Source organism: Thalassophryne amazonica, chromosome 2 (genome assembly GCF_902500255.1).
Source record: "Thalassophryne amazonica chromosome 2, fThaAma1.1, whole genome shotgun sequence".
Taxonomy (NCBI): Eukaryota; Metazoa; Chordata; class Actinopteri; order Batrachoidiformes; family Batrachoididae; genus Thalassophryne; species Thalassophryne amazonica.
In genome coordinates this window covers 112276049-112303971 of record NC_047104.1, presented here as the reverse complement: position 1 = coordinate 112303971, position 27923 = coordinate 112276049, and the positions used below count along the sequence as shown (strand labels likewise).

The 27923-nt window shown below is 43.9% G+C and overlaps 1 protein-coding gene across 1 annotated transcript; it reads right to left on the bottom strand.

Annotated features, from left to right (window-relative positions):
* Positions 1-606: 606 nt before the first annotated feature.
* LOC117529241 (60S acidic ribosomal protein P2-like) lies at positions 607-26104 on the bottom strand. Its single transcript, XM_034191969.1, has 5 exons — positions 26006-26104; positions 3171-3294; positions 3013-3061; positions 952-1047; positions 607-719 (listed from the first exon to the last, which is right to left on the bottom strand). Exons 2-5 carry the CDS (start codon positions 3291-3293, stop codon positions 646-648), a joined length of 342 nt encoding a protein of 113 aa, XP_034047860.1. The 5' UTR covers position 3294; positions 26006-26104; the 3' UTR covers positions 607-645.
* Positions 26105-27923: the final 1819 nt, after the last annotated feature.

The window sequence follows — 27923 nt, the reverse complement described above, 5'->3', positions numbered from 1 at the left end:
TTATCACAATCAAATCACAAGATGACAGTCTGCAATCATTTCTGATATTGTGAACATTGCCACCTGCTGATCACACGCCAGATGACAGACATTGAAAAAGAATATACAGCAGGTGTCAGCTGCAGAATAAGTCCATCAGACACACACACAAAGACATCACTCTTTTTTCCCAGCAACAAAGCACAGGTGTAACTGGTAACACCTACAATTCACCTAGGACAGTATCGGGTCCCTGGTGGTGCATGTGCTGGTTCACTGACATGTCTCACAAAGCCATTTAAATATAATGGAGCCATCATTTTTATGTTATACCTGTGCTTTTCTTATTGCAGCAGCATGTCAAAATGTCAGCAGCAAAAAAAGTCCATTACTGCTGCTTTTGAACATTTAGAAAAAATGCAGTGACTCAAGCATGGTTACATCTGTACATTCTGTCAGATCAAATGTCTGCCGCATGCGGTGTATTTGAAAATCTGGGATATAAATATCAGCGAAAACATTATTTTCATGAAGTAGTTCAGACGATCTCCTAACTAAAATAACAATATTGACTTTTATGCTGAACAATAACCGATATATTCTGCAGTTAAAAAGACATCTGGAGTGTTTTTGTAAATAAAAGATTTATTCATTCTGTGACCAGATTTAGTCAAACAGGCTGAATCCATCGTAGTCATCTGAATCCTCAGACTCTTCCCTCTCTACCTTCTTCTCCTCAGCTGTAAAAGAAGAAGCACGTCAGCTGATGAGATTACACTCAGCACAACAGGAAACACAAATGGCGTCACAAGACAGTTTTCATCACCATCAAAACTCCACCGCTGGAACTTCCATTGCAATGTTTGTTCTAATGAACCCTGGTTATTCATCAGGCTCCAAGGTGAAGGCAAAGGCACAGTGTTCCAGGTGTCACTCATGCTGACTAATAAGGTGCTAAAGTGAAAAGCTCACCTGCAGCAGGAGCTGAGGCTCCTCCTGAGCCTGCAGCTGCAGAACTGGCAACAGCTACAGCACCACCTGCTGGCATGCTAGCCAGCTTACCGTAACCTGAGGAGAAGGAAATTGGCAGAGTGCACGTGTTAACAGATACTGCATAGAGGTCAGAAACAGGACAGTGATGTGAGAATATTTTATAGACTTCATGCTTAAATGTTCTCCCAATGACAAAAATTCTATATCTGCTTATGCCACTTTTGCATGTGCACCTGAACTAAGTGCGACCGTTAATGAAATGTTTGTTAATTAGGTTTGGTACAATAACTGTGACAAATGGTTCCCTTTAATGTGAAAAATGTAAACCTCGCAGAAAAAAGCCTATTACAAGGCCACATTCTGTGTTGCTTCCAGAACAGAGTGGCCCCCACCACCAAAACCCAACCACATCTTGTTGAACCAAAGCTATAACTATTTTTATTTAGGTAGGCGATGACCAAGTGGTTAAAGCGGTGGGCTTGTGATAAGGAATCCTCTGTTCAAATCCCCATCCAGGGCCTTTGGGCAAATTACACAGTCCCCAAGTTGTTCCTGGAGTGTAGTGTGCCTCGGGTGCTGGCAGCACCCTGACATCGGTGTGTGAATGGGTGAATGTGAGGGACAGTGGTTTGACCAGAAAAAGTGCTAGATACAGTGTGATACCAACAGTTCAGAAAGGTCACAAATAAACCTGACATCAGCACATTTTATTTCAATACTGACTGAGTGAATCTGAAACCCATTCACCTCAAATACTTAAAGACACACTGAACAGTCGGTCTTCTTAAGATTCAAGTGGATCAAAAATGATCAGTCTAATGATTTTGCACATTCATAAACTATAAAGTAGTTTTTGAATAATCAAGTTGATAATTAGGTGATAAAATCATTCAGATGCCTGCTAGTTTCCTCTTTATGTGTGTTCCTGCAGAGGTGCTGCTGGAAGATAGAAAAAACTATTTATATGCCACTTTCAGGATACATTAGAAGGTTAGGGTGAGGGTCAGGATGTCACGTCACCGCCATAATAACCCACGAACACTGGGTTACAGTAACGATATCCACAGTCTAATAAATATTAGACCTCTTGTTGTAAAATTACACTACTTGGCCTCCCAATATTAAACTACGTAATCCTGTCTAAATAGTAGGGCTGTCACAACTACGTCGACTACTGAAACCATCGACAACTAATTTAGTAGTCGATGAGTCGTTTCTTTTATTTAAAGGACATGTTGCATGTGTTTTAACGTTCCAGTTAGAAAAGTCAATGGGCTACATAATGTGTTCATAAATAAAAATGAACATAACCAGCTGCTACAAGTCCCAAAAAACTAAAACTATTTTAAAAATCTGCCTTCAGTTCCAGTGAAAAGAACCAACAGTGACAGCCAGTACAACGCAATGATGCATGTAAATGGTTCTTTCCACTCAGGCCGAGAGCAGATTTTGGTAAAAGTTTTTTGGGGCTTGTAGCGGCAATACACGTCTGGTCATTCATATTTGTGAACACATTATGTGTTTGCAAATTAAGTATAATCCGACTCGTCGCAAAAATAATCGTTGACTAGTCGACTATCAAAATAGTCATTTGTGGCAGCCCTACTAAATAGGGCTTTTGACCTGTCAGAAGAGAAATCTTTTTATTCTGTTCTATTAAATACTCCAGCACATCAAGTCACTTACGACAATATTCATTTCAAGGAATCAATTTATGGCAACTGTCCCGTTTCCTTTATGGTGAATTATGATGCTGAAAACATACAAGATGTGATTCAGCATATAATTTCTGGTGAAAACATTTCACTCATGATGATGATGATGGAATGTATTTTTAAAAGATTGTGCTGCCATAAAGCAAGCAATCCAAAATGTTTTTGCAGTTATTTAATCTTCAGTAGTGAAAATGAACATCTTTTCTGGGACTGCCTTAAGCATAGGGCAACACTTTAAGGGACATGCACTTTTTAGCAGGACTCGATATGGGTCTAAACACCTAACTTAGCTTCCCAAATTAGCTACGAAAAATGGCAGACTGACCTTGGGTGATCACCTCATTCACATTCTTTCCCTTGAGCTCATCGATGACCTATTGGAGAAAAGAACATATTCTCCTATTGCAAAGCTATAGCTGCAAAGCTCAGAAATTACAGTAATAACACACAAAAACACAACTGCACAAACAAACATCTTTGCACCTTGTTTAAGCGTGTGTCATCAGCATCAATGCCAACACTGTCCAGGATTTTCTTGATATCTTTGGGCTCAGGGCATTCATTCCCACCCAGTGCAGCCAGCAAATAAGCAGCAACGTAACGCATCCTGCAAAGAGGATTGTGAAGGTCCACCATGTGATCACACAAATTATACAGACAACTCAAAAAATTAAAAGTGGCAAGACATGTTTCAAAGTCTAATTCTGAAAATGTAAAACTGCATTAATATACAAGAAATAAAACATTCATGTAAAATTAATGTTTACATGAACAGATTAATATTAAACACTAACCCCCAATCTCAATTCTCTTTTGTACTCCTTCCCCTTCCCCTTGGCCCTACCCCTACCCCTTTAAAACAAGGGGTAAGGTGAAGGGGTATGCCTCTAGCCCTATGAATTGAGACACCCCTCCGCCTCCGTTGTGTTGCCTCTTGTCCAGGTCGTCATTGTAAATGAGAAAGTGTTCTCAATTGACTTACCTGGTAAAACACTGAATAAATAAATAAAATAAAAAGGAGAAAAAAAAAACTGCCGGTGTCAAACTGCCGTCTTCACTGTTTCTTAACATGGCAACCGAAATGCAACTTGTTGCAGTAGCCTGTTTGCTCTTATTTTCTCGCCTTTCTGCGTAAATGCAAAGAAATAGAAGTCGCAGATTTCTCTGACGCATTGCAATCATGTCATGTTAATTAATTTAATTAATTTGTAATTTATAATAACAATAATAATTAATAGTATTAATAATCAATTGATTAGTAATTGATTAATGTTAATGATACTAGTAATTAATCAATAATAATTAATATTCTTTGATTAATCATTAATTGATTGATTAGTAATTAATGAATTAGTAATTAAAATAATTTATGATAATAATTTATATAGCGCCAAATCATGACCAATCGCATCAAGGCGCTTCACAAACATCGTTTAAAAGCAGAATAAAATGAAATAAGATTAAAACACAATAAAAAATTTTAAAACATAAATAAGTAAAAGAAGTAAAATAAAAATGACACACAATCATATAAAATACTAATGATAAAACAGGAAAACAGTTTATTTATTTAAAATAAATAAACACGAAATATATCAGTCTGTGTGTGCAATGAATGTATACATTATACAAGTTTCACTTTTTGAATGGAATTACTGAAATAAATCAACTTTTTCATGATATTCTAATTATATGACCAGCACCTGTATGTATGTTTTGGGTTGCATCTACTTGTAGTTCGGTTAATATTTCTTTTTCAAATTCTCCCATTTTTTACATCCAGCCCTTTTTCCTTTAGAAATTTCCTTGACAAACAATAGCAGTCTATTAGGACGTCAGGTTATGTGTTACACATATACATGTGCGTCTGTATATATTTTCCAACTTATTTCCATTGACGAAACTTCTCATTTTCTGCCTGAAAGCTTATTAGGAGTTGAGTGTGTTCAGGGCTCCCTGTTTGTTTACTAAATACACACAAGTGTTACAGACCTTGAAATCCAACAGCAGGGGTTGATATTATACAAAGATTTACGAACATACAAATTAACGTGCTTATCCTTTATAATGATTTTCTCCATTGTGAGTTATAAAAGTGGCTTATCGTAGCGTTCGTGTGTATCTGCATTATAACGCCTCAGCGCACGAGCGACGTTACAATATTCTTCAGAACGACAACATACGCAACATGCATCCAGAAGCATACACGTTGCTGTCATAGACAACTGTCTGTAAAGTTTTTTGGCAAGTTATAACTTTCTAAACAGCGTAATTTGTAATGAAAGCCGCTTCATTTGTGCGGCTCTTTCGGCGCCATGTTTGTTTTTTTGGAGACAGCAGTAAGCTCCTCCTACCCCTCCAAATGGAGGGGTTTGTAGCCCTCCACCTACCCCTCCGTTTCGCTACTACAACCCCTGGCAAAAATTATGGAATCACCGACCTCGGAGGATGTTCATTCAGTTTAATTTTGTAGAAAAAAAGCAGATCACAGACATGACACAAAACTACTAAAGTCATTTCAAATGGCAACTTTCTGGCTTTAAGAAACACTATAAGAAATCAAGAAAAAAAAATTGTGGCAGTCAGTAACGGTTACTTTTTTAGACCAAGCAGAGGGAAAAAATATGGAATCACTCAATTCTGAGGAAAAAATTATGGAATCATGAAAAACAAAAGAACGCTCCAACACATCACTAGTATTTTGTTGCACCACCTCTGGCTTTTATAACAGCTTGCAGTCTCTGAGGCATGGACTTAATGAGTGACAAACAGTACTCTTCATCAATCTGGCTCCAACTTTCTCTGATTGCTGTTGCCAGATCAGCTTTGCAGGTTGGAGCCTTGTCATGGACCATTTTCTTCAACTTCCACCAAAGATTTTCAATTGGATTAAGATCCGGACTATTTGCAGGCCATGACATTGACCCTATGTGTCTTTTTGCAAGGAAAGTTTTCAGTTTTTGCTCTATGGCAAGATGCATTATCATCCTGAAAAATGATTTCATCATCCCCAAACATCCTTTCAATTGATGGGATAAGAAAAGTGTCCAAAATATCAACGTAAACTTGTGCATTTATTGATGATGTAATGACAGCCATCTCCCCAGTGCCTTTACCTGACATGCAGCCCCATATCATCAATGACTGTGGAAATTTACATGTTCTCTTCAGGCAGTCATCTTTATAAATCTCATTGGAACGGCACCAAACAAAAGTTCCAGCATCATCACCTTGCCCAATGCAGATTCGAGATTCATCACTGAATATGACTTTCATCCAGTCATCCACAGTCCACGATTGCTTTTCCTTAGCCCATTGTAACCTTGTTTTTTTCTGTTTAAGTGTTAATGATGGCTTTCGTTTAGCTTTTCTGTAAGTAAATCCCATTTCCTTTAGGCGGTTTCTTACAGTTCGGTCACAGACGTTGACTCCAGTTTCCTCCCACTCGTTCCTCATTTGTTTTGTTGTGCATTTTCGATTTTTGAGACATATTGCTTTAAGTTTTCTGTTTTGACGCTTTGATGTCTTCCTTGGTCTACCAGTATGTTTGCCTTTAACAATCTTCCCATGTTGTTTGTATTTGGTCCAGAGTTTAGACACAGCTGACTGTGAACAACCAACATCTTTTGCAACATTGCATGATGACTTACCCTCTTTTAAGAGTTTGATAATCCTCTCCTTTGTTTCAACTGACATCTCTCGTGTTGGAGCCATGATTCATGTCAGTCCACTTGGTGCAACAGCTCTCCAAGGTGTGATCACTCCTTTTTAGATGCAGACTAACGAGCAGATCTGATTTGATGCAGGTGTTAGTTTTGGGGATGAAAATTTATAGGGTGATTCCATAATTTATTCCTCAGAATAGAGTGATTCCATATTTTTTTCCCTCTGCTTGGTCTAAAAAAGTAACCGTTACTGACTGCCACAATTATTTTTCTTTATTTTTTATAGTGTTTCTTAAAGCCAGAAAGTTGCCATTTGAAATGACTTTAGTTTTGTGTCATGTCTGTGATCTGCTTTTTTTCTACAAAATTAAACAACTGAATGAACATCCTCCGAGGCCGGTGATTCCATAATTTTTGCCAGGGGTTGTAAAAGAGAATTGAGACACCCCTCTGTCTCTAGTGCCCACGCAAAACGGAGGGGAAGGGGTAAGGGGAAGAGCCAAGGGGTAGAATTGAGACTCAGCCTAAATCACTTGTACAGCATTTCAGCACTCAAGCAGATACAGGAGAACCTTTAGCAAACTTTGTTGTAACTGCATCTAAAGCATCTACTCTGCATTTTGTATTTTCCTTTAAAAACCCAGGCTCAGTAATATTATTAGGGTATAGTGTACAACACAACAGGCCTTAGATCTTCATTCAAAATTTCAATTTGGTAGGAACAGTTATAGTCACATTTAGCAACATTTTGTTAAACCCACATATAATATTGTGAACGAAAATTTGTGTATCAACATAAAGATGTTATATCTGGAGGCTTCACGTAGTCTTCCCGAACTTGTGGTTGTACAAGTGTGGTAGGCCCACAATGACCGACCCTTTTTTCTGTTTTGGCATCAAATGATGAAGCTATCGGTTAACCGACTTTGACCTAAGAGCCTGTGCAGACAGGTACAACACACACACACACAAACTGGCAAAGGTACAGACACATAGCTGGATGAGTCTTGGGTCCCCACCCACTGGCACTTTGTTTTTTGTTGGTGATTTTCTGTCAACAGGATTAGTTTTTACATGATCCTGGTGAAACTTGGTAGTGCAATCAAGCTTATGATGAAAAACGGCATTGAATAATGGTGCTAACAACGATACAGAATAGAAACTTTGTCATTGTACACATATGAGATTAGGGATGCCACTCCACAACTGAGTTTGAGAATAACAAAAGATAAAGAAGAAGCTATCGCCTATGACTCGTAAATAATTAACTTAGCAGACCATGTGAATAATGTAAGCTATTAATACTGAGCGACAGAGCCGCCGAGTGCAGTGAGGATGATAGCAGACGAGCGTGAGTGAGTTCGTAGACCCATCCAAGTCAGTTTCCGCCATGACTGCAAACCGGAAGTACACTTTCGTCACCGCAAACAGAAAGTCCAAACAGGAAGTACACAACAAGCATGATGGGAGGGACTGAGGTCCATGATGGGAGAACTTTTTCCCACAAACGCGTAGAAACGGCGTTGTGTCGTCACACCAGACACCAGCAAAAGGCTGGCGTAGGAATACACTGAGCAAGCCACATTACCACCATAACTGGGGAGGTGATGGTCTAGTGGTCAAAGCATTGGGCTTGAGACTAGAGGATCCTGGGTTCAAATGCCAGCCTCCTTAATCCCCTACTTGCTTCCGGTGTGTAGTGAGTACCTTGTATGGCAGCACCCTCACATCGGGGTGAATGAGAGGCATTACTGTAAAGCGCTTTGTCTGATGCAGATGGAAAAGCGCCATATAAATACAGTCCATTTAACTGTATAGCTTCGATCAACAAAGTAGTTTGGAAAATAATACTTTCTTCTTCCTCTTCATGTTTAATGGTGGTTGGCAACCACCTTATACAGAGCATTACCACCACCAGCTGGACTGGAGTGTAAGTCAGGAGGCTAACGTCCACAAAATAAAATAAAAGAGAAAAAATAGGTAATGGACTTATACCCTGTGCAGTAATCCTGTATTCTTCAGATAGTCGCAAAAGTAATTGAAGCAGATGAAATCTATGGAATGGATCAGCTTCTTAAAAAGTGCTCCGTGGTCATTTATAATCAAATTTGTGAATTAGGCATAAATAATATATATTTTTGTCACATTGATTACAGATCTTGAAAAAAATAATCAAATTATATATATATATACACGAGGTCTATTAGATAATAAACCGACCCTTTTATTTTTTTTTTAACTATATGGATTTGAATGACGTGCGATTACACCAATCATGCTTGAGCCCTCGTGCGCATGCGTGAGTTTTATCACACGTGTCGGTGACGTCATTTCCCTGTGGGCAGGCCTTGAGTGAGATGTGGTCCCGCCCTCTCGGCTGAATTCCTTTGTTTCACACGCTGCTCGAGACGGCGCGCGTTGCTTTATCAAAAATTTTTATGGACCTGTGAGGAATATCCGAGTGGACACTATTCAAGAAATTAAGCTGGTTTTCGGTGAAAAGTTTAACGGCTGATGAGAGATTATGGGGTGTTTCTGTCGGTGTAAGGACTTCCCATGGAGCGGGACGTCGTGCAGCACTTCCAGGCGCCGTCGTCGGCCTGTTTCGACCTGAAAACATCCTAATTTAAGGCTTAATTCACCCAGGATGTCGTGAGAGAACAGAGAAGATTCAGAAGAGGCCGGCATGCGGACTTTATGCAGACATTCCACTGTTTAAGGACATTTTTTAATGAAAGACGTGCGCGCAAATTCGCCGAGTCGTTTCCGTGACGACTCGGCGAATCCGTGTGCACCGCGACAGGAAAAACACCTCCGTGTTGAAAACCATTTGTGAAATTCAGGCGGCTTTTGATGGCTTTCAACAAGTGAGTAACTGAGAAACTGTTTAACAGCTTGGGCATGTTCCAACTTGCCCGTTAAGGTTTCCAACGGAGGTGTTATTCCTGTCGCGACCCCCCGCGGTCAGGTCCGGCCCGACATGTGACTCTGCCCGCACGTTCTTTCATTACAAAATGTCCGTTAACAATGGAATGTCTGAATAAACTCCTCATGCCAACTTCTTCTGAAAGCTCTCTGTTCTCTGATGACTTACTGGGTCAACAGAGCCTGAAATGTGGAAGTTTTCAACTTGAAACGGCGAGACGCTGCTGCCTCGAAGCGCAGATCGCTGTCAGGCGCCGTGGGCCGTCCTTACGGCGACACTACCAGACCAAAATCTCTCATCAGCCGTTAAAATTTTTACCGAAAACCAGCTGAATTTATCGAATGGTGTCCACTCAGTTGTGCCTTACAGTTTTGAAAAAATTTTGATCAAACAAAGCAGCAGTCTCTGAGCCATTCCTAAACAATGAAAAAAATCGACGAGAGGGTGGGCGACTACTCACTCAAAGACTGCCCACAAGCGAATGACGTAACCGACAGGCGTGAAAAAACTCTTGCATGCCCACGAGGGTTCAAGCATGTCTGATGTAATCACACGATTCAAATCCATATGGTTTTTGAAAAAAAAAATAAGGTCGGATACTTTTCTAATAGACCTCGTATATATATATATATATATATATATATATATATATATATATATATATATATATATATATATATATATATATACACACACACACACACACATACATTTATATAGTATGAACTGTTAGTAATTTGTTGATTATTCATAATGGCGGGTACTATAATGAACATTTTACATATATAAATACTGTGATCTGTTAATAATTTGTTGCTTATTTATAACTACAGGTCCTGTAACTAATATTTCTACATTGTACAAAGCATAAGTATCTAGTTTCATTGAATTAAAATGTTGTTTTAAGATAGCCATTAAATATCTCTCAGTATATTTATATTTGCAATCATATACATGTTGTCAGTTCCACATAAGTTAGGAGAATATCTTTGGTTGTGTAAACATCACTTTTTTAATGAAATCAACCCCTGAAGAAAATTAAAATAATATTGCCCAATTGAATCTTCAATTTTTACAGTATTTGAAATCAAAGAGCTTCAACAATTTTCGACAGATAAAAATGCCCTCAGTCAAAGGCTTTGCCTTCATTATATTAAGTGAAGATATGTAGAAGCTATTTAAAACAAATAAATATACATTGTATAAAAGGCACAGAGAAAATTTGATTGAATTCTGGATCTTTAAAAAAACACTGCAAAATAGGGGCATTTTGCGACATTTCAATTAACTTCAAAAATGAATAGACTGCCTGCAACAAATGTGGCATGCCACTGCAGAAAGACTGGCAAGTGTTACAAAGGTCTGATGTTTATTTACTTTGTCCAACACATGGCCACAAACTTGAACTACATATCAATGAATATAAGCCTTTTCACACTCTCGCGCTCTTCCGGGTCTGACGAGGTCAAGGAGCAAGAGGTGTAAACTGCAGTCTCGAGGCATCATGAGTGACCGTGTGGGCACTGAGAATGACAGAGACTTTATTATTTTTCCCATTGGAATGTTGATTCCTTGAAAGATTTTTTGTGAAAACGTGGTATTGGTGTCCAAGGAAGACAAACTGTTGTGTGGGCCGCTGAAGAGGAGGTACTGCTGGCCCACCACCACCAGAGGGCGCCCTGCCTGGAGTGCGGGCTCCAGGCACCAGAGGGCGCTGCCGCATCATGGGAGTAGCCTGGGTGACAGCTGCCACCCATCACCAGACACAGCTGTTCCACTCAGCACAGAGGTATATCAGGAGGACGGCGTCTCCACCTCAGTGCCGAGATATCGCCTAAGACTAAGGTAGTATTCTCTGCATTTATATATTGCATAACCAGCTAAACCTGTTCAACCTTTTCAGGACTGGTGACTACAGATAGCTTCATTGTTTGGATAAGTACTCACCTTCCTGCTGTTCTTTGACAAGAGGTGGAGGCGGCTTCTCCCCTCTCCGTTACTGGGTGCGGTCATCCACGCCTGTGTGTTGTTGCTCTCTCCTGCCAGCAGTACCGGATCCGACGAGCGGAGGCAGTGGCCACCTGGGAATTCGGGACTTGGCGGTTCCAGTATTTCCAGGGTTCGGTGGCAGAGGAGATCTGGGTGGTTCCGGTTCGACTGAGACGGACGTCTCCTACCTTCGAGCCTGCCCACACGACACCAGCGGATTCGACCCCAAATTGTGTTTGTTATATTAATTGTGCTTGTTTCACAGAAGTAAATCTTGTTATTTACCTTCTCCATTGTCCGTTCATTGCGCCCCCTGTTGTGGGTCCGTGTTCCTACACTTTCACAACAGGATATCTCGGCCAGCGTCATGGATCCCGAGGGGCGTCAACCGGCTGTTGAACGGCCAATGGAAGGCCAAGGCGCGGCGGAGGCTTCGGGAGGGGTAATCGGTGAGTTGCAGCGGATCCTCACCGCTTTCACCTCTCGGATCGATTTAATGACCGAGCAGCACGTTCTCCTAAACCGCAGGGTGGAGGCTCTCGCCGCACAAGTGGAGGCACGCCCTTCGGGCGCCGCTGCGGCTCTCCCTCCCGAGGACCCTGCGCGCGAAAGTGACGTTCCACTGGTCGTTCAACGGTCCCTCCCTCCGTCCCCTGAAGCATACATAAGCCCTCCAGAACCGTACGGAGGCTGTGTGGAGACGTGCGTGGACTTTCTTATGCAGTGTTCGCTCGTCTTCGCTCAGCGTCCCGTGATGTACGCGACTGATGCTAGCAAAGTAGCTTATGTGATAAATCTGCTTCGCGGGGAGGCACGCGCTTGGGCTACAGCGCTCTGGGAGCAGAACTCACGGCTCCTTCATACATACGATGGGTTTGTACGGGAGCTCAGAACGGTGTTCGATCATCCCAACAGAGGAGAGTCCGCTTCAACCGCACTACTGTCCATACGACAGGGGCGTCGGAGCGCAGCTGCCTATGCAGTCGCCTTCCGCATCGCAGCGGCGAGATCCGGCTGGAATAGCACTGCCCTCCGCGCTGCCTTTGTAAACGGACTGTCTCTGGTCCTAAAAGAGCACCTGGTGGCTAAGGACGAACCGCGGGATTTAGATGGGCTCATCGATCTAGTCATACGACTCGACAACCGGTTAGAACGCCGTCGGGAACGAGGCGAAGGGCGTGGCCAGGCACGCGTCGTCCCTCTCCCTTCCGGGTCCGATCGAGCTCCGCCCTCCCCACGCTCCTCTGTCTCTGCGCTCCGTGCGCCTATGGCTCCCCCTGCTGACGAAGCTATGGACACGAGCAGGGCAACATTTAGGGCACCTGGAGCACAAAGGAGGCGGGCCCACACGGAGCTTGTTATGTTTGTGGCTCGAGTGAGCATCTCGCAAACGACTGCCCCGAGCGGTTAAACTCCAACGCCCGCCCCTAGAGACTGGGCCAGGGGTGGGCCAAAACATTCACGTGGGACACACCCACATTGCTACACGACTCCCAGTCACGATCCTTTATGAGGATTCAACCCTGAAGGCCCCAGCACTGGTGGACACGGGCTCTGAGGGGAATCTGCTTGACAGTAGATGGGCCAGGGAGATAGGGCTCCCTCTGGTGGCTCTTACCTCGCCTGTGCAGGTTCGGGCGCTAGATGGCTCCCTACTCCCACCAATCACACATAAGACACCTCCAGTAACTCTGGTGGTGTCAGGTAACCACCGGGAGGTGATCGAGTTCTTCGTGACTCAGACCACCTCCCGTGTGGTTTTGGGGTTTCCATGGATGCTAAAGCACAACCCCCGGATCGATTGGCCGTCCGGGGTAGTGGTTCAGTGGAGCGAGACCTGCCATCGGGAGTGTCTAGGTTCCTCGGTTCCTCCCGGCTCCCAAGCTAAGGAGGAGGTCCGAGTCCCGCCCAATCTGAAGGCGGTGCCAGCGGAGTACCATGACCTCGCTGACGTGTTCAGCAAGGATCTGGCTCTCACGCTTCCTCCCCACCGCCCGTACGATTGTGCCATTGATTTGGTTCCAGGCAGTGAGTTTCCGTCCAGTAGGCTGTACAACCTCTCACGGCCGGAGCGTGAATCAATGGAGACCTACATCCGGGACTCATTAGCTGCCGGGTTGATCCGGAATTCCACCTCTCCGATGGGTGCTGGTTTCTTTTTTGTGGGTAAAAAGGATGGCGGGCTTCGTCCATGCATTGACTATAGGGGGTTGAACGAAATCACGGTTCGCAATCGATACCCGTTGCCCCTGTTGGATTCGGTGTTCACCCCCTTGCATGGAGCCAATATCTTCACCAAACTTGATCTTAGGAATGCGTATCATTTGGTTCGGATCCGGAAGGGAGACGAATGGAAGACGGCATTTAACACCCCGTTGGGCCATTTTGAGTACCTGGTCATGCCGTTCGGTCTCACTAACGCTCCCGCGACCTTCCAAGCGTTGGTAAACGATGTCCTGCGGGACTTCCTGCACCGGTTCGTCTTCGTGTATCTGGACGATATACTCATCTTTTCCCCGGATCCTGAGACTCATGTTCGGCATGTCCGTCAGGTTCTGCAGCGGTTGTTGGAGAACCGCCTGTTTGTGAAGGGCGAGAAGTGTGAGTTCCACCGCACTTCTTTGTCCTTCCTGGGGTTTATAATCGCCTCTAACTCCGTCGCCCCGGATCCGGCCAAGGTTGCGGCGGTGAGAGATTGGCCCCAACCTACAAGCCGTAGGAAGCTGCAACAGTTCCTCGGTTTTGCTAATTTCTACAGGAGGTTCATCAAGGGCTATAGTCAGGTAGTTAGCCCCCTGACAGCCCTGACCTCTCCAAAAGTTCCCTTCACCTGGTCGGATCGGTGAGAGGCCGCGTTCAAGGAGTTGAAACGGCGCTTCTCATCTGCACCAGTTCTGGTGCAGCCCGATCCTAGCCGCCAGTTAGTGGTTGAAGTGGATGCCTCGGACTCAGGGATAGGAGCGGTGCTCTCCCAGAGCGGGAAGACCGATAAGGTCCTTCACCCGTGTGCCTATTTTTCTTGCAGGTTGACCCCCGCTGAACGGAACTATGACGTCGGCAATCGGGAACTCCTTGCTGTGAAAGAGGCCCTCGAAGAGTGGAGACATCTGTTGGAGGGAACAGCCGTGCCATTCACGGTTTTCACTGACCATCGGAACCTGGAGTATATCAGGACCGCCAAGCGGCTGAACCCCAGGCAAGCCCGCTGGTCACTGTTCTTTGGCCGTTTTGACTTCCGGATTACCTACCGTCCCGGGACCAAGAATCAGAGATCGGATGCATTGTCCCGGGTGCACGAAGATGAGGTCAAAACGGAACCGTCGGATCCCCCGGATCCCATCATCCCGGAGTCCGCTATCGTGGCCGCCCTCACCTGGGACGTGGAGAAGACCGTCCGGGAGGCCCTGACCCGTGTCCCGGACACGGACCAAAAAACAGACTATACGTCCCACCAGAGGCTAGGGCTGCAGTCCTGGACTTCTGTCACGGTTCTAAGCTCTCCTGTCACCCAGGGGTGCGAAGGACCGTGGCAGTCATCCGGCAACGCTTCTGGTGGGCATCCCTGGAGGCCGACGTCCGGGACTACGTCCAGGCCTGTACCACCTGCGCCAGGGGCAAGGCCGACCACAGGAAGACCTCAGGGCAGCTACAGCCACTGCCCGTGCCTCATCGCCCCTGGTCCCACATCGGCCTGGACTTCGTCACGGGTCTCCCGCCGTCCCAGGGAAACACCGTCATCTTCACGATAGTGGACCGTTTCTCCAAGGCGGCCCACTTCGTGGCCCTCCCGAAGCTCCCTACGGCCCAGGAGACAGCGGACCTCCTGGTCCACCACGTCGTCCGTCTGCATGGCATACCATCAGACATCGTCTCCGATCGCGGTCCCCAGTTCACCTCACACGTCTGGAGGAGCTTCTGCCGGGAACTGGGGGCCACGGTCAGCCTCTCGTCTGGGTACCACCCCCAGACCAACGGACAGGCAGAGCGGGCGAATCAAGAACTGGAGCAGACACTTCGCTGTGTGACAGCCGCGCACCCGACGGCCTGGAGTACCCACCTGGCCTGGATCGAGTACGCCCACAACAGCCAAGTGTCATCAGTCACCGGCCTCTCCCCGTTTGAGGTGTGCTTGGGGTATCAGCCCCCCTTGTTTCCGGTGGTTGAGGGAGAGGTCGGTGTGCCCTCGGTCCAGGCCCACCTACGGAAGTGCCGTCGGGTGTGGCGTGCCGCCCGCTCTGCCTTGTTGCAGGCCCGGACGAGGGCGAAGAAACGTGCAGACCGGCGGCGAGCCCCGGCCCCCAAGTATCGTCCTGGGCAGGAGGTCTGGTTGTCCACCAAGGACATTCCTCTACAGGTCGACTCACCAAAACTCCAGGAACGGTACATCGGACCGTATAAGATCCTCAAGGTCGTCAACCCCGCCGCAGTGAGGCTCCAGCTTCCGGCCTCACTGCGGATACATCCAGTTTTTCATGTTTCCCGGATTAAGCCCCTTCACACCTCACCCCTCTGCACCCCGGGTCCGGCGCCGCCTCCTGCCCGGATCATTGATGGAGCGCCGGCTTGGACTGTCCGCCGGCTCCTTGATGTCCGTCGGATGGGCCGGGGTTTTCAGTATCTGGTGGACTGGGAGGGGTACGGACCCGAGGAGCGCTCCTGGGTGAAGAAGGGTTTCATCCTGGACCCGGCCCTCCTGGCCGACTTCTACCGTCGCCATCCGGACAAGCCCGGTCGTGCGCCAGGAGGCGCCCGTTGAGGGGGGGGTCCTGTTGTGTGGGCCGCTGAAGAGGAGGTACTGCTGGCCCACCACCACCAGAGGGCGCCCTGCCTGGAGTGCGGGCTCCAGGCACCAGAGGGCGCTGCCGCATCATGGGAGTAGCCTGGGTGACAGCTGCCACCCATCACCAGACACAGCTGTTCCACTCAGCACAGAGGTATATCAGGAGGACGGCGTCTCCACCTCAGTGCCGAGATATCGCCTAAGACTAAGGTAGTATTCTCTGCATTTATATATTGCATAACCAGCTAAACCTGTTCAACCTTTTCAGGACTGGTGACTACAGATAGCTTCATTGTTTGGATAAGTACTCACCTTCCTGCTGTTCTTTGACAAGAGGTGGAGGCGGCTTCTCCCCTCTCCGTTACTGGGTGCGGTCATCCACGCCTGTGTGTTGTTGCTCTCTCCTGCCAGCAGTACCGGATCCGACGAGCGGAGGCAGTGGCCACCTGGGAATTCGGGACTTGGCGGTTCCAGTATTTCCAGGGTTCGGTGGCAGAGGAGATCTGGGTGGTTCCGGTTCGACTGAGACGGACGTCTCCTACCTTCGAGCCGGCCCACACGACACCAGCGGATTCGACCCCAAATTGTGTTTGTTATATTAATTGTGCTTGTTTCACAGAAGTAAATCTTGTTATTTACCTTCTCCATTGTCCGTTCATTGCGCCCCCTGTTGTGGGTCCGTGTTCCTACACTTTCACAACACAAACTGAAGCTTATGCTGCACATGAACTGAAAATTCAGGTTTTGCCAACTCGACCCACTGCCGACCCAGGCAGTGTCTATTGGTAAACATAGAATCAACTGATTACTGTTTCGCTTTGCGGAGCTCTATAAATCTTGTGCACTACGTTTGTATTTCTGACTGTGTGAAATAAATTATTTGTGAAGAACAAAATGAAATTAATCATGGATCTGGTTGGTGAATGGCAGCTGAATGGTGTCTCTAGTAAATAATCATGAAGTAACTGCCTGGTCCATTTCCCCACATGTTGTGTGTGTCATTTATTAGGTTTATAGGCACATGTGCCTGTGATTTGGATCAATGAACACAGGTGGGATAAAATGCACTAATTTGTATCACAACAGATCAAGGTGACAGATTACGTTGCCCTTTTAAAAGATAACGACGGCAAATCATTCCCCGACCCGATATCCGAACTCGTGTCCGGCTGGCTGGATGATAAGAGCGGCATGACTCTATGACCCGCGCACTGCTGCACAATTCGCTGGGCCAACATGACCCACTGGTTGCTGCGTTATATAAAATAATTATTTCGTAGCGGATTAATCATTTGCTCTCAGAGATTAGCTGATAAAACCATCTCTAATCGCTCCGGAAGCACAGAGAAATTTTCTCTAATCTCAAAGGTAATTATTTATAATATGTATATTGTAATGGTTTGGTAAAACAGCTGCATTTTCACTCCTTCTTATACTCATCTGTAAAATTATGTTTATTATGGATTTAGACAGTTGATTGACTGACCCTGTTACTGACCGACCAAGTGGCTGTTTATGCTTTTACACCTCTCGATCTTTGAACCAACCTGGTTGCGCATGCGCATTCCCAGAGTGTGAAAAGGCTTATAGGTACAGTCAGGCCTACATCACTTCCGCGTAGTTACAGCCGCCATTTTGGGTCACCGCTGAAAACAAACTGTACGCGCACTCACAACCATTGTTGATATAGTCGTCTTTACCGCTGTTTATTCACAAAGGCCTGCTGATTTGGTCATGCCAAACGGCGTAGGTACAGTCGGACATCCAGGTCTCTGATGTGCGTGCACATAGCAACACACATAGTAACATAGCAAGCCGCTGAAAACAACCGCTGTCGCGTTCATTTCCTAAATGACGTCCATTGCACTGTCATTGTTCTCCCACATTAATTTTCTACTTAATATACACCAGTTTTCACAGTGAATACCATGATCGTGTGTGGAACGCTACAGCCGCAGCCAAAGCAGAAATGTGAAGCGTCTCGACCAGCCATGCCCCAGGCCAATGAGGACAAAGTCGAAGCTTCATTTCAGCTCACCTCCTGCAGCTACCTTTCTTGGTGAACCTGCTACAGCAGTAACCTCACCCAGAGAGTTCCTGCCTCCAGCTGAGCTGAGTGACCATGAGGACTTGCCTTGTCCAATGTCACATGATTACATTGACATGGAACAGGTGTCCTAAAATGGAAGAGTTGGAATGCCTGAATGCGGAGAACTCACAGCTGAAGTCAGAATGCGTTCCTGCGAGCCGAGCAGAATGAAGAGAGAAGCAGAATGTGGTGCTTTGGGAGCTCGAAAAAAAAAAAAAAAAACGCACTTACTGATCTTTTAACTTATCATGGTTGGTACAGCCAACTTCAACACATGATTGTGGCATTCTCTGTGAAAACTGGTGTAATAATTATAATTCATAATTAATTTTATTGTGTAAAATATTTGTATACATGATTGTATATAACGACACAATAACAATCAATCAATCAATTTTATTTATATAGCGCCAAATCACAACAAACAGTTGCCCCAAGGCGCTTTATATTGTAAGGCAAGGCCATACAATAATTACGGAAAAACCCCAACGGTCAAAACGACCCCCTGTGAGCAAACACTTGGCAACAGTGGGAAGGAAAAACTCCCGTTTAACAGGAAGAAACCTCCAGCAGAACCAGGCTCAGGGAGGGGCAGTCTTCTGCTGGGACTGAGGGAGAGAACCAGGAAAAAGACATGCTGTGGAGGGGAGCAGAGATCAATCACTAATGATTAAATGCAGAGTGGTGCATACAGAGCAAAAAGAGAAAGAAACACTCAGTGCATCATGGGAACCCCCCAGCAGTCTAAGTCTATAGCAGCATAACTAAGGGATGGCTCAGGGTCACCTGATCCAGCCCTAACTATAAGCTTTAGCAAAAAGGAAAGTTTTAAGCCTAATCTTAAAAGTAGAGAGGGTGTCTGTCTCCCTGATCTGAATTGGGAGCTGGTTCCACAGGAGAGGAGCCTGAAAGCTGAAGGCTCTGCCTCCCATTCTACTCTTACAAACCCTATAGGAACTACAAGTAAGCCTGCAGTCTGAGAGCGAAGCGCTCTATTGGGGTGATATGGTACTAAGAGGTCCCTAAGATAAGATGGGACCTGATTATTCAAAACCTTATAAGTAAGAAGAAGAATTTTAAATTCGATTCTAGAATTAACAGGAAGCCAATGAAGAGAGGCCAATATGGGTGAGATATGCTCTCTCCTTCTAGTCCCTGCTAGCACTCTAGCTGCAGCATTTTGAATTAACTGAAGGCTTTTCAGGGAACTTTTAGGACAACCTGATAATAATGAATTAGAATAGTCCAGCCCAGAGGAAATAAATGCATGAATTAGTTTTTCAGCATCACTCTGAGACAAGACCTTTCTAATTTTAGAGATATTGCGCAAATGCAAAAAAGCAGTCCTACATATTTGTTTAATATGCGCACTGAATGACATATCCTGATCAAAAATGACTCCAAGATTTCTCACAGTATTACTAGAGGTCAGGGTAATGCCATCCAGAGTAAGGATCTGGTTAGACACCATGTTTCTAAGATTTGTGGGGCCAAGTACAATAACTTCAGTTTTATCTGAGTTTAAAAGCAGGAAATTAGAGGTCATCCATGTCTTTATGTCTGTAAGACAATCCTGCAGTTTAGCTAATTGGTGTGTGTCCTCTGGCTTCATGGATAGATAAAGCTGGGTATCATCTGCGTAACAATGAAAATTTAAGCAATGCCGTCTAATAATACTGCCTAAGGGAAACATGTATAAAGTGAATAAAATTGGTCCTAGCACAGAACCTTGTGGAACTCCATAATTAACCTTAGTCTGTGAAGAAGATTCCCCATTTACATGAACAAATTGTAATCTATTAAATAAATATGATTCAAACCACCGCAGCGTAGTGCCTTTAATACCTATGGCATGCTCTAATCTCTGTAATAAAATTTTATGGTCAACAGTATCAAAAGCAGCACTGAGGTCTAACAGAACAAGCACATAGATGAGTCCACTGTCTGAGGCCATAAGTAGATCATTTGTAACCTTCACTAATGCTGTTTCTGTACTATGATGAATTCTAAAACCTGATTGAAACTCTTCAAATAGACCATTCCTCTGCAGATGATCAGTTAGCTGTTTTACAACTACCCTGCCTACTTAAGATCGAAGCATTAATTAATGGTAGGGCTTCCTTGAGCAGCCTGGTAGGAATGGGGTCTAATAGACATGTTGATGGTTTGGAGGAAGTAACTAATGAAAATAACTCAGACAGAACAATCGGAGAGAAAGAGTCTAACCAAATACCGGCATCACTGAAAGCAGCCAAAGATAACGATACGTCTTTGGGATGGTTATGAGTAATTTTTTCTCTAATAGTTAAAATTTTATTAGCAAAGAAAGTCATGAAGTCATTACTAGTTAAAGTTAAAGGAATACTTGGCTCAATAGAGCTCTGACTCTTTGTCAGCCTGGCTACAGTGCTGAAAAGAAACCTGGGGTTGTTCTTATTTTCTTCAATTAGTGATGAGTAGTAAGATGTCCTAGCTTTACGGAGGGCTTTTTTATAGAGCAACAGACTCTTTTTCCAGGCTAAGTGAAGATCTTCTAAATTAGTGAGACGCCATTTCCTCTCCAACTTACGGGTTATCTGCTTTAAGCTATGAGTTTGTGAGTTATACCACGGAGTCAGGCACTTCTGATTTAAAGCTCTCTTTTTCAGAGGAGCTACAGCATCCAAAGTTGTCTTCAATGAGGATGTAAAACTATTGACGAGATACTCTATCTCACTTACAGAGTTTAGGTAGCTACTCTGCACTGTGTTGGTATATGGCATTAGAGAACATAAAGAAGGAATCATATCCTTAAACCTAGTTACAGCGCTTTCTGAAAGACTTCTAGTGTAATGAAACTTATTCCCCACTGCTGGGTAGTCCATCAGAGTAAATGTAAATGTTATTAAGAAATGATCAGACAGAAGGGAGTTTTCAGGGAATACTGTTAAGTCTTCAATTTCCATACCATAAGTCATAACAAGATCTAAGATATGATTAAAGTGATGGGTGGACTCATTTACATTTTGAGCAAAGCCAATTGAGTCTAATAATAGATTAAATGCAGTGTTAAGGCTGTCATTCTCAGCATCTGTGTGGATGTTAAAATCGCGGTTAAAATAGAGGAGGAAATAACACATCATAACATAACAATAAAAATAGCTATTAACAATTTTAAAATCTTCTGGCATTCATTATACTGTAATACAAATCATAATTTGCTTTAAAAATATCTATACTCGAGGATAAGACCACTTCAGGTGGCAACTGTTCCACATCTTTACTGCTCGGTTACTAAAGAAAATTTTTCTCACATTCAATCTAGATCTGTTAACTTCCAAGCACAATTCATGGCCTCTAAGGCCAGTATACCTTCTCATTTCAAAAAATACAGTGGGGTCGACATTCTCAAAGCCATGCATAATTTTATATATTTCAATCAAATCACCTCGGGTTCGTCTGTCTTCAAGACTTGTGAGACCCAGTTGCAAGAGCCTATCCTCATAAGGCAAATTTTTAAATTCTGGAACCAACTTAGTGGCCCTTCTCTGTACTTTAAAATATTTTTGTCTTTCTGCAAATATGGTGACCATGCCTGCACACAATATTCAAGGTGAGGACGAACAAACGTTTTGTATAAAAGTAGAACGGAGTCTTTGTCAATAAACAAAAAGGCCCTTTTTATCATCCCAAGAATTCTATTGGCCTTTGCAGCCGAAAGAGCAATGTGGAAGGAAAAGGATAGGTCCTTAGAAATCAACACTCCTAGGTCTCTTTCTTCTGAAACCGCTAACTGTTTTTCATCATTCATAAAATAATCGTAAACTCAGCCACATGGGGTGTGCAGCCAGTACATTCTGAGTGCCGGTCCCAAGCCCGGATAAATGAGGAGGGTTGCATCAGGAAGGGCATCCGGCGTAACATAAGCCAACCCAACTATGCAGACTCAGAATCGAATTCCCATACCGGATCGGTCGCGGCCCGGGTTAACAACGTCCGCCACCGGTGCTATTGCCCAACAGAGTGCCGGTGGAAATTGGGCTACTGCTGGGCGAAGACGATGAAGAAGAGGAGGAAAACGTTGCCATGAACAGCGGGAGAAGAAGAAAACTAGAAGGGTGGAAATGAGAGTGGGGACTTTGAATGTTGGTAGTATGACTGGTAAAGGGAGAGAGCTGGCTGATATAATGGAGAGGAGAAAGATAGACATATTGTGTGTGCAAGAGACCAAGTGGAAGGGAAGTAAGAGCAGGAGCATCGGCGGTGGGTACAAGTTGTGCCATGGTGAGGGCAGGAAGAGAAATGGTGTTGGGGTCATTTTAAAGGAAGAGTATGTTAAAAGTGTGTTGGAGGTTAAGCGAGTGTCTGACAGGGTGATGAGTGTGAAGTTGGAAATTGAAGGGGTGATGATAAATATCATCAGTGCATATGCCCCACAGGTAGGTTGTGAGATGAAGGAGAAAGAAGATTTCTGGAGTGTGTTAGATGAGGTGGTGGAGAGTGTGCCCAAGCATGAAAGAGTGGTGATAGGAGCAGACTTCAATGGGCATGTTGGTGAAGGGAACAGAGGTGATGAGGAAGTAATGGGTAGATTTGGTATCAAGGATAGGAATGGGGAAGGACAGATGGTAGTTGATTTTGCAAAAAGGATGGAAATGGCCGTGGTGAATACCTACTTTAAGAAAAGGGAGGAGCACAGGGTAACATATAAGAGTGGAGGAAGGTGCACACAGGTGGACTACATTCTTTATAGGAGATGCAAGCTAAAAGAAATCACAGACTGTAAGGTGGTAGCAGGAGAGAGTGTCACTAGACAGCATAGGATGGTTGTTTGTAGGATGACTTTAGAGGTAAAGAAGAAGAAGAGAGTGAGAGCTGAACAAAGGATCAGATGGTGGAAGCTGAAGGAGGAAAACTGTTGTGTGAAATTTAGCGAGCAGGTGAGAGAAGCACTAGTTGGAGGGGAAGCAATTTTGGACAACTGGAAAAGTACTGCAGATGTGGTGAGGAAGACAGCTAGGGCAGTACTGGGTATGACATCTGGACAGTGGAAGGAAGACAAGGAGACTTGGTGGTGGAATGAAGAGGTCCAGGAAAGCATAAGGAGAAATAGGTTGGCGAAAAAGTTTTGGGATAGTCGGAGAGATGAAGAAAGTAGACAGGAGTACAAGGAGATGCGGCGTAAGGCGAGAAGAGAAGTGGCAAAAGCAAAGGAAAAGGCATATTGCGAGCTGTACAAGAAGTTGAATAGTAAGGAAGGAGAAAAGGACCGATTGGCCAGACAAAGGGACAGAGCTGGAAAGGATGTGCAGCAGGTTAGGGTGGTAAAAGATGCACATGGTAATGTGCTGACAAGTGAGGAGTGTGTGCTGAGAAGGTGGAGGGAATATTTTGAAGAGTTGATGAATAAAGAAAATGAGCGAGAGAAAAGGCTGGATGATGTGGTGAGAGTAAATCAGGAAGTAAAAGAGATTAGCAAGGAAGAAGTGAGGGCTGCTATGAAGAGGATGAAGAGTGGAAAGGCCGTTGGTCCAGATGACATTCCAATGGAGGCATGGAAATGTCTAGGAGAGATGGCAGTAGAGTTTCTAACCAGATTGTTTAATAAAATCTTGGAAAGTGAGAGGATGTCTGAGGAGTGGAGATGAAGTGTGCTGGTTCCTATTTTCAAGAACAAGGGTGATGTGCAGAGCTGCAGTAACTACAGAGGCATAAAGCTGATCAGCCACAGCATGAAGTTATGGGAAAGAGTAGTAGAAGCTAGGCTTAGAAAACAGGTGAAGATCTGTGAGCAGCAATATGGTTTCATGCCAATAAAGAGCACTACAGATGCAATGTTTGCTCTGAGAATACTGTTGGAAAAGTACAGAGAAGGACAGAAAGAGTTACATTGTGTGTTTGTGGACTTAGAAAAAGCTTACGATAGGGTGCCAAGAGAAGAGTTGTGGCATTGTATGAGGAAGTCTGGAGTGGCAGAGAAGTATGTTAGGGTAGTGCAGGGCATGTACAAGAATAGTGTGACAGCGGTGAGATGCGCAGTCGGAATGACAGACTCATTCAAGGTGGAGGTGGGATTACAGCTCTGAGTCCTTTCTTGTTTGCAGTGGTTGCAACAACAGACAGGTTGACAGATGAGATCAGACAGGAGTCCCCATGAACTATGATGTTTGCAGATGACATTGTGATCTGTAGTGAGAGCAGAGAGCAAGTTGAGTCTAGTCTGGAGAAGTGGAGATATGCTTTGGAGAGAAGGGGAATGAAAGTCAGTAGAAGCAAGACTGAGTACATGTGTGTGAATGAGAGGGAGCCCAGTGGAATAGTGCAGTTACAAGGAGTAGAAGTGGTGAAAGTAGATGAGTTTAAATATTTGGGGTCAACTGTTCAAAGTAATGGAGAGTGTGGTAGAGACGTGAAGAAGAGAGTGCAGGCAGGGTGGAGAAAGGTGGCAGGAGTGATTTGTGACCGAAGAATATCAGCAAGAGTGAAGGGGAAAGTTTACAAAACAGTAGTGAGACCAGCTATGTTGTATGGTTTAGAGACAGTGGCACTAACAAAAAGACAGGAGGCAGAGCTGGAGGTGGCAGAGCTGAAGATGTTGAGATTCTCTTTGGGAGTGACAAGAATGGACAAGATTAGGAATGAACATATCAGAGGGACAGCTCAGGTGGGACGGTTTGGAGACAAAGTCAGAGAGGCGAGATTGAGATGGTTTGGACATGTACAGAGGAGGGACCCAGGGTATATAGGGAGAAGGATGCTGAGGATGGAGCCACCAGGCAGGAGGAGAAGAGGGAGACCAAAGAGGAGGTTCATGGATGTGCTGAGAGAGGACATGCAGGTGGTTGGTGTGACAGAGAAAGGGTGAGATGGAAACGATTGATCTGCTGTGGCGACCCCTAACGGGAACAGCTGAAAGACAAAGAAGAATAAAATAATCGTAACATGGATTTTTTCTACCAATGTGGAGAACTTTGCATTTTCCTTCATTAAACCCAAGCAGACATTCTTCAGACCAAGCCATGAGACTATCTATGTCTGACTGGAGGTCTTCCCCATCAGCTAAAGAAAGGATGGGGTGCTACACCTTTGTGTCATCGGCGACGATTTTACAATTTGACTTTATTGTACATGGCAAATCATTAATAAAAAGCAAGAATATCGGCCCTATGACCGATCCCTGGGGGACACCACTGGTGACCTTCATCCAAGAGGACTTCACACCATTCATACAAACTCTCTGTTCCCTGTCACTTAAGAAAATTTCTATCCAATTACAAAGTCTTCCTTCTATACCGTACTTTCGCAATTTGTAAATTAATCTGTCACTCGGCACAGAGTCAAATGCTTTTCGTATATAAAGTTGAAAAAACCGTGGCAGAACGATCTGCGAGAGCGATGGACGTCAAGTAGGAAATGAGCGTTACAGCGGCTCGCTGGTTACTATGCGCGTTGCAAATAATCTCAGTATTTTATTGGCCGTGGCATTGTGCCCCTCCTATCACTGAAAATGTGAAAAAGAAAAAAGTCTGTAAAGACAAAAGCTGTTACTCTTTATGACAGTGATATACATACATATGTAGAACCTTTCGAAGATCAAACAAAAACGGATTTTAGTCGTTTCTACAGATTTTGAGTCATTTTTAACCTCAATTAAAATGGGAGAAAAAACGTTGAATTTAATGCTATAGATTACATGTGTATAGTTCTGTACAGCTAACATTAGCTGCGTTAGGTACTACTAACGTTGTCGCCTTTAGAGCTAATTAAACCCACAAAACACTGCGTTTCATAGTTTATGAACCACCGGGGCCTTTTATATGCAGTGTCCGCTGAGTATCGATTTTATCTTTCTAGTGAATTATGTTGCTTAGTGATTTAAATGCCACTCACTTCAACCACAAATACGAAAGCGTGTTCGCTTCCCGGCTACCGCTACAGAAAGGAAGTTACGTCACGGCATGAAAACGGAAAAACCGGTGTTTCTTCTTCACCGTGTACTACATGTGACTTGCAGGCTATTTGTTATATTACCACCTGCTGGACGGGGATGTGGACACACCCAGCAACTCGGGGACTCTTCAATTCAGTGTTTTTTAAATAAAGGCAAATGTGTGTTTCACCATATTTCAGAAATCATTTGCTTCTGACTTGTTTCTTCTGATTAGTGATTTGGTTCCCACTTCACTCTGGCCTCCAGCTGCTGTACTCAGTCCTGGATGGTTGAGTGTAGTGAGTCATGTGCAATGGACTGTGCACGCTCACAGCTGTGCTCTGCTCTCAAGGTGTAGTGTGAATGGTCAACTCTAATACACCGTCACACGCAGTGGCTGGTTCCAGGCATTCTAACAGCAGTTATGGGTGATTCTTTAACTACGGGCACTATTGGCCTTGTAAATGTAATTTCCACCACACCATTGCCTTAGAATATAAAGTGCCTTGGGGCAACTGTTTGTTGTGATTTGGTGCTATATACATGTGCTCTGATGTCACTGTTTATCTCCATAGAATCTACCCAAACAATCTTTCATACAAACTGTTTAAAGGGACATTACAGTGTTGTGGTGGAAATTACAGCAATAGTGTGGGACAACTACATTTTGTTTAAAAAAAATCACAACAGTTGTATGACATTGAATACCCCAATAATGTTTTGATTATTTTACTGATATTTTATTCAGAGATATTTTAAAACATTAGAAAAAATGTTTACCATTCATTTTTATCATTGAAGATCAAAAGTCTGGGTGTGGGACAAGCACAAAACGGCAATATTTGCATATAATGATGCTGGAAAAAAGGTGAAAAAGTCATCATAGACTACTAGAACAAATTTCTTAACACACTTTAATTGTAAAGATAACTATAAAAGTGTGAAATTTCCCTTTTGCTGTTTTTCATACAATATGATCAAAGGACATAATAAGTGCCCGTAGTCTAAGACTCACCAATATATCCAACTGTTATACATACAATAAGTTATACAACTTCTCCAAGTAACATTAATGTAATAGAAAACTAGAGTACTGCAGTCAAAGGTCAAGATCCTGTTAGAAATGGCTTGTCATATGCTAAAATATAATACAAAAACATAGATCAAAAGGGATTTTCAATGTAAAAAGAATCAAATGTCCACTAAACCTGCAACACGGATCAGATGCAGATCAAACTTAGTCTATTCATTGAGAGTATCAGTTTGCACCTCATTGTCACAAATGAGTAATTGAAGACAGGGATTTTTTTCTGAATTTCCAAGACTTTGCCCTTTGACCTTGAAAACTGACTCACTTCTTATCAGGATATGAATCTTCAGTACAAATTTCATAGAGATAAATGAAAAATTGTGGGCTCCAGGTTGTTCACAGACAGACAAACAAAAACAGGGGTGAAAACATAACCTCCAACTTCTTTGGTGGAGGTAATAAGAATAATAAAAATGGGCAGAGGTGCTTCTGTAGAATGCCAAAGATCCACAGATGTATCTGAAAACTGTTTCACATTGTGAATTTTAAAAAGTTGTTGACCAGAATTTCCTTCTGCATTAAACAGCTCCGTCTTTTAGGAATATGCTTGGTGAGAAAATTCCAGTAAAAACATAGCATGTGCTAAGCATGACATATTTTTAAAGGCTCAGATTAGTTTTAGATTTCAAGGTTTGGCTAAAGGTTGACTATGAAGGAATAATGTCACAACAGACATTTATTTCTCATCTTTCATAAATACCTGTATTGCTTTTATAGAGGATGTTGAAAGATACCAGTGTTTCCCAATCCTGGTCCCCGACAGCCAAAGTACTGCACATTTTCTATTT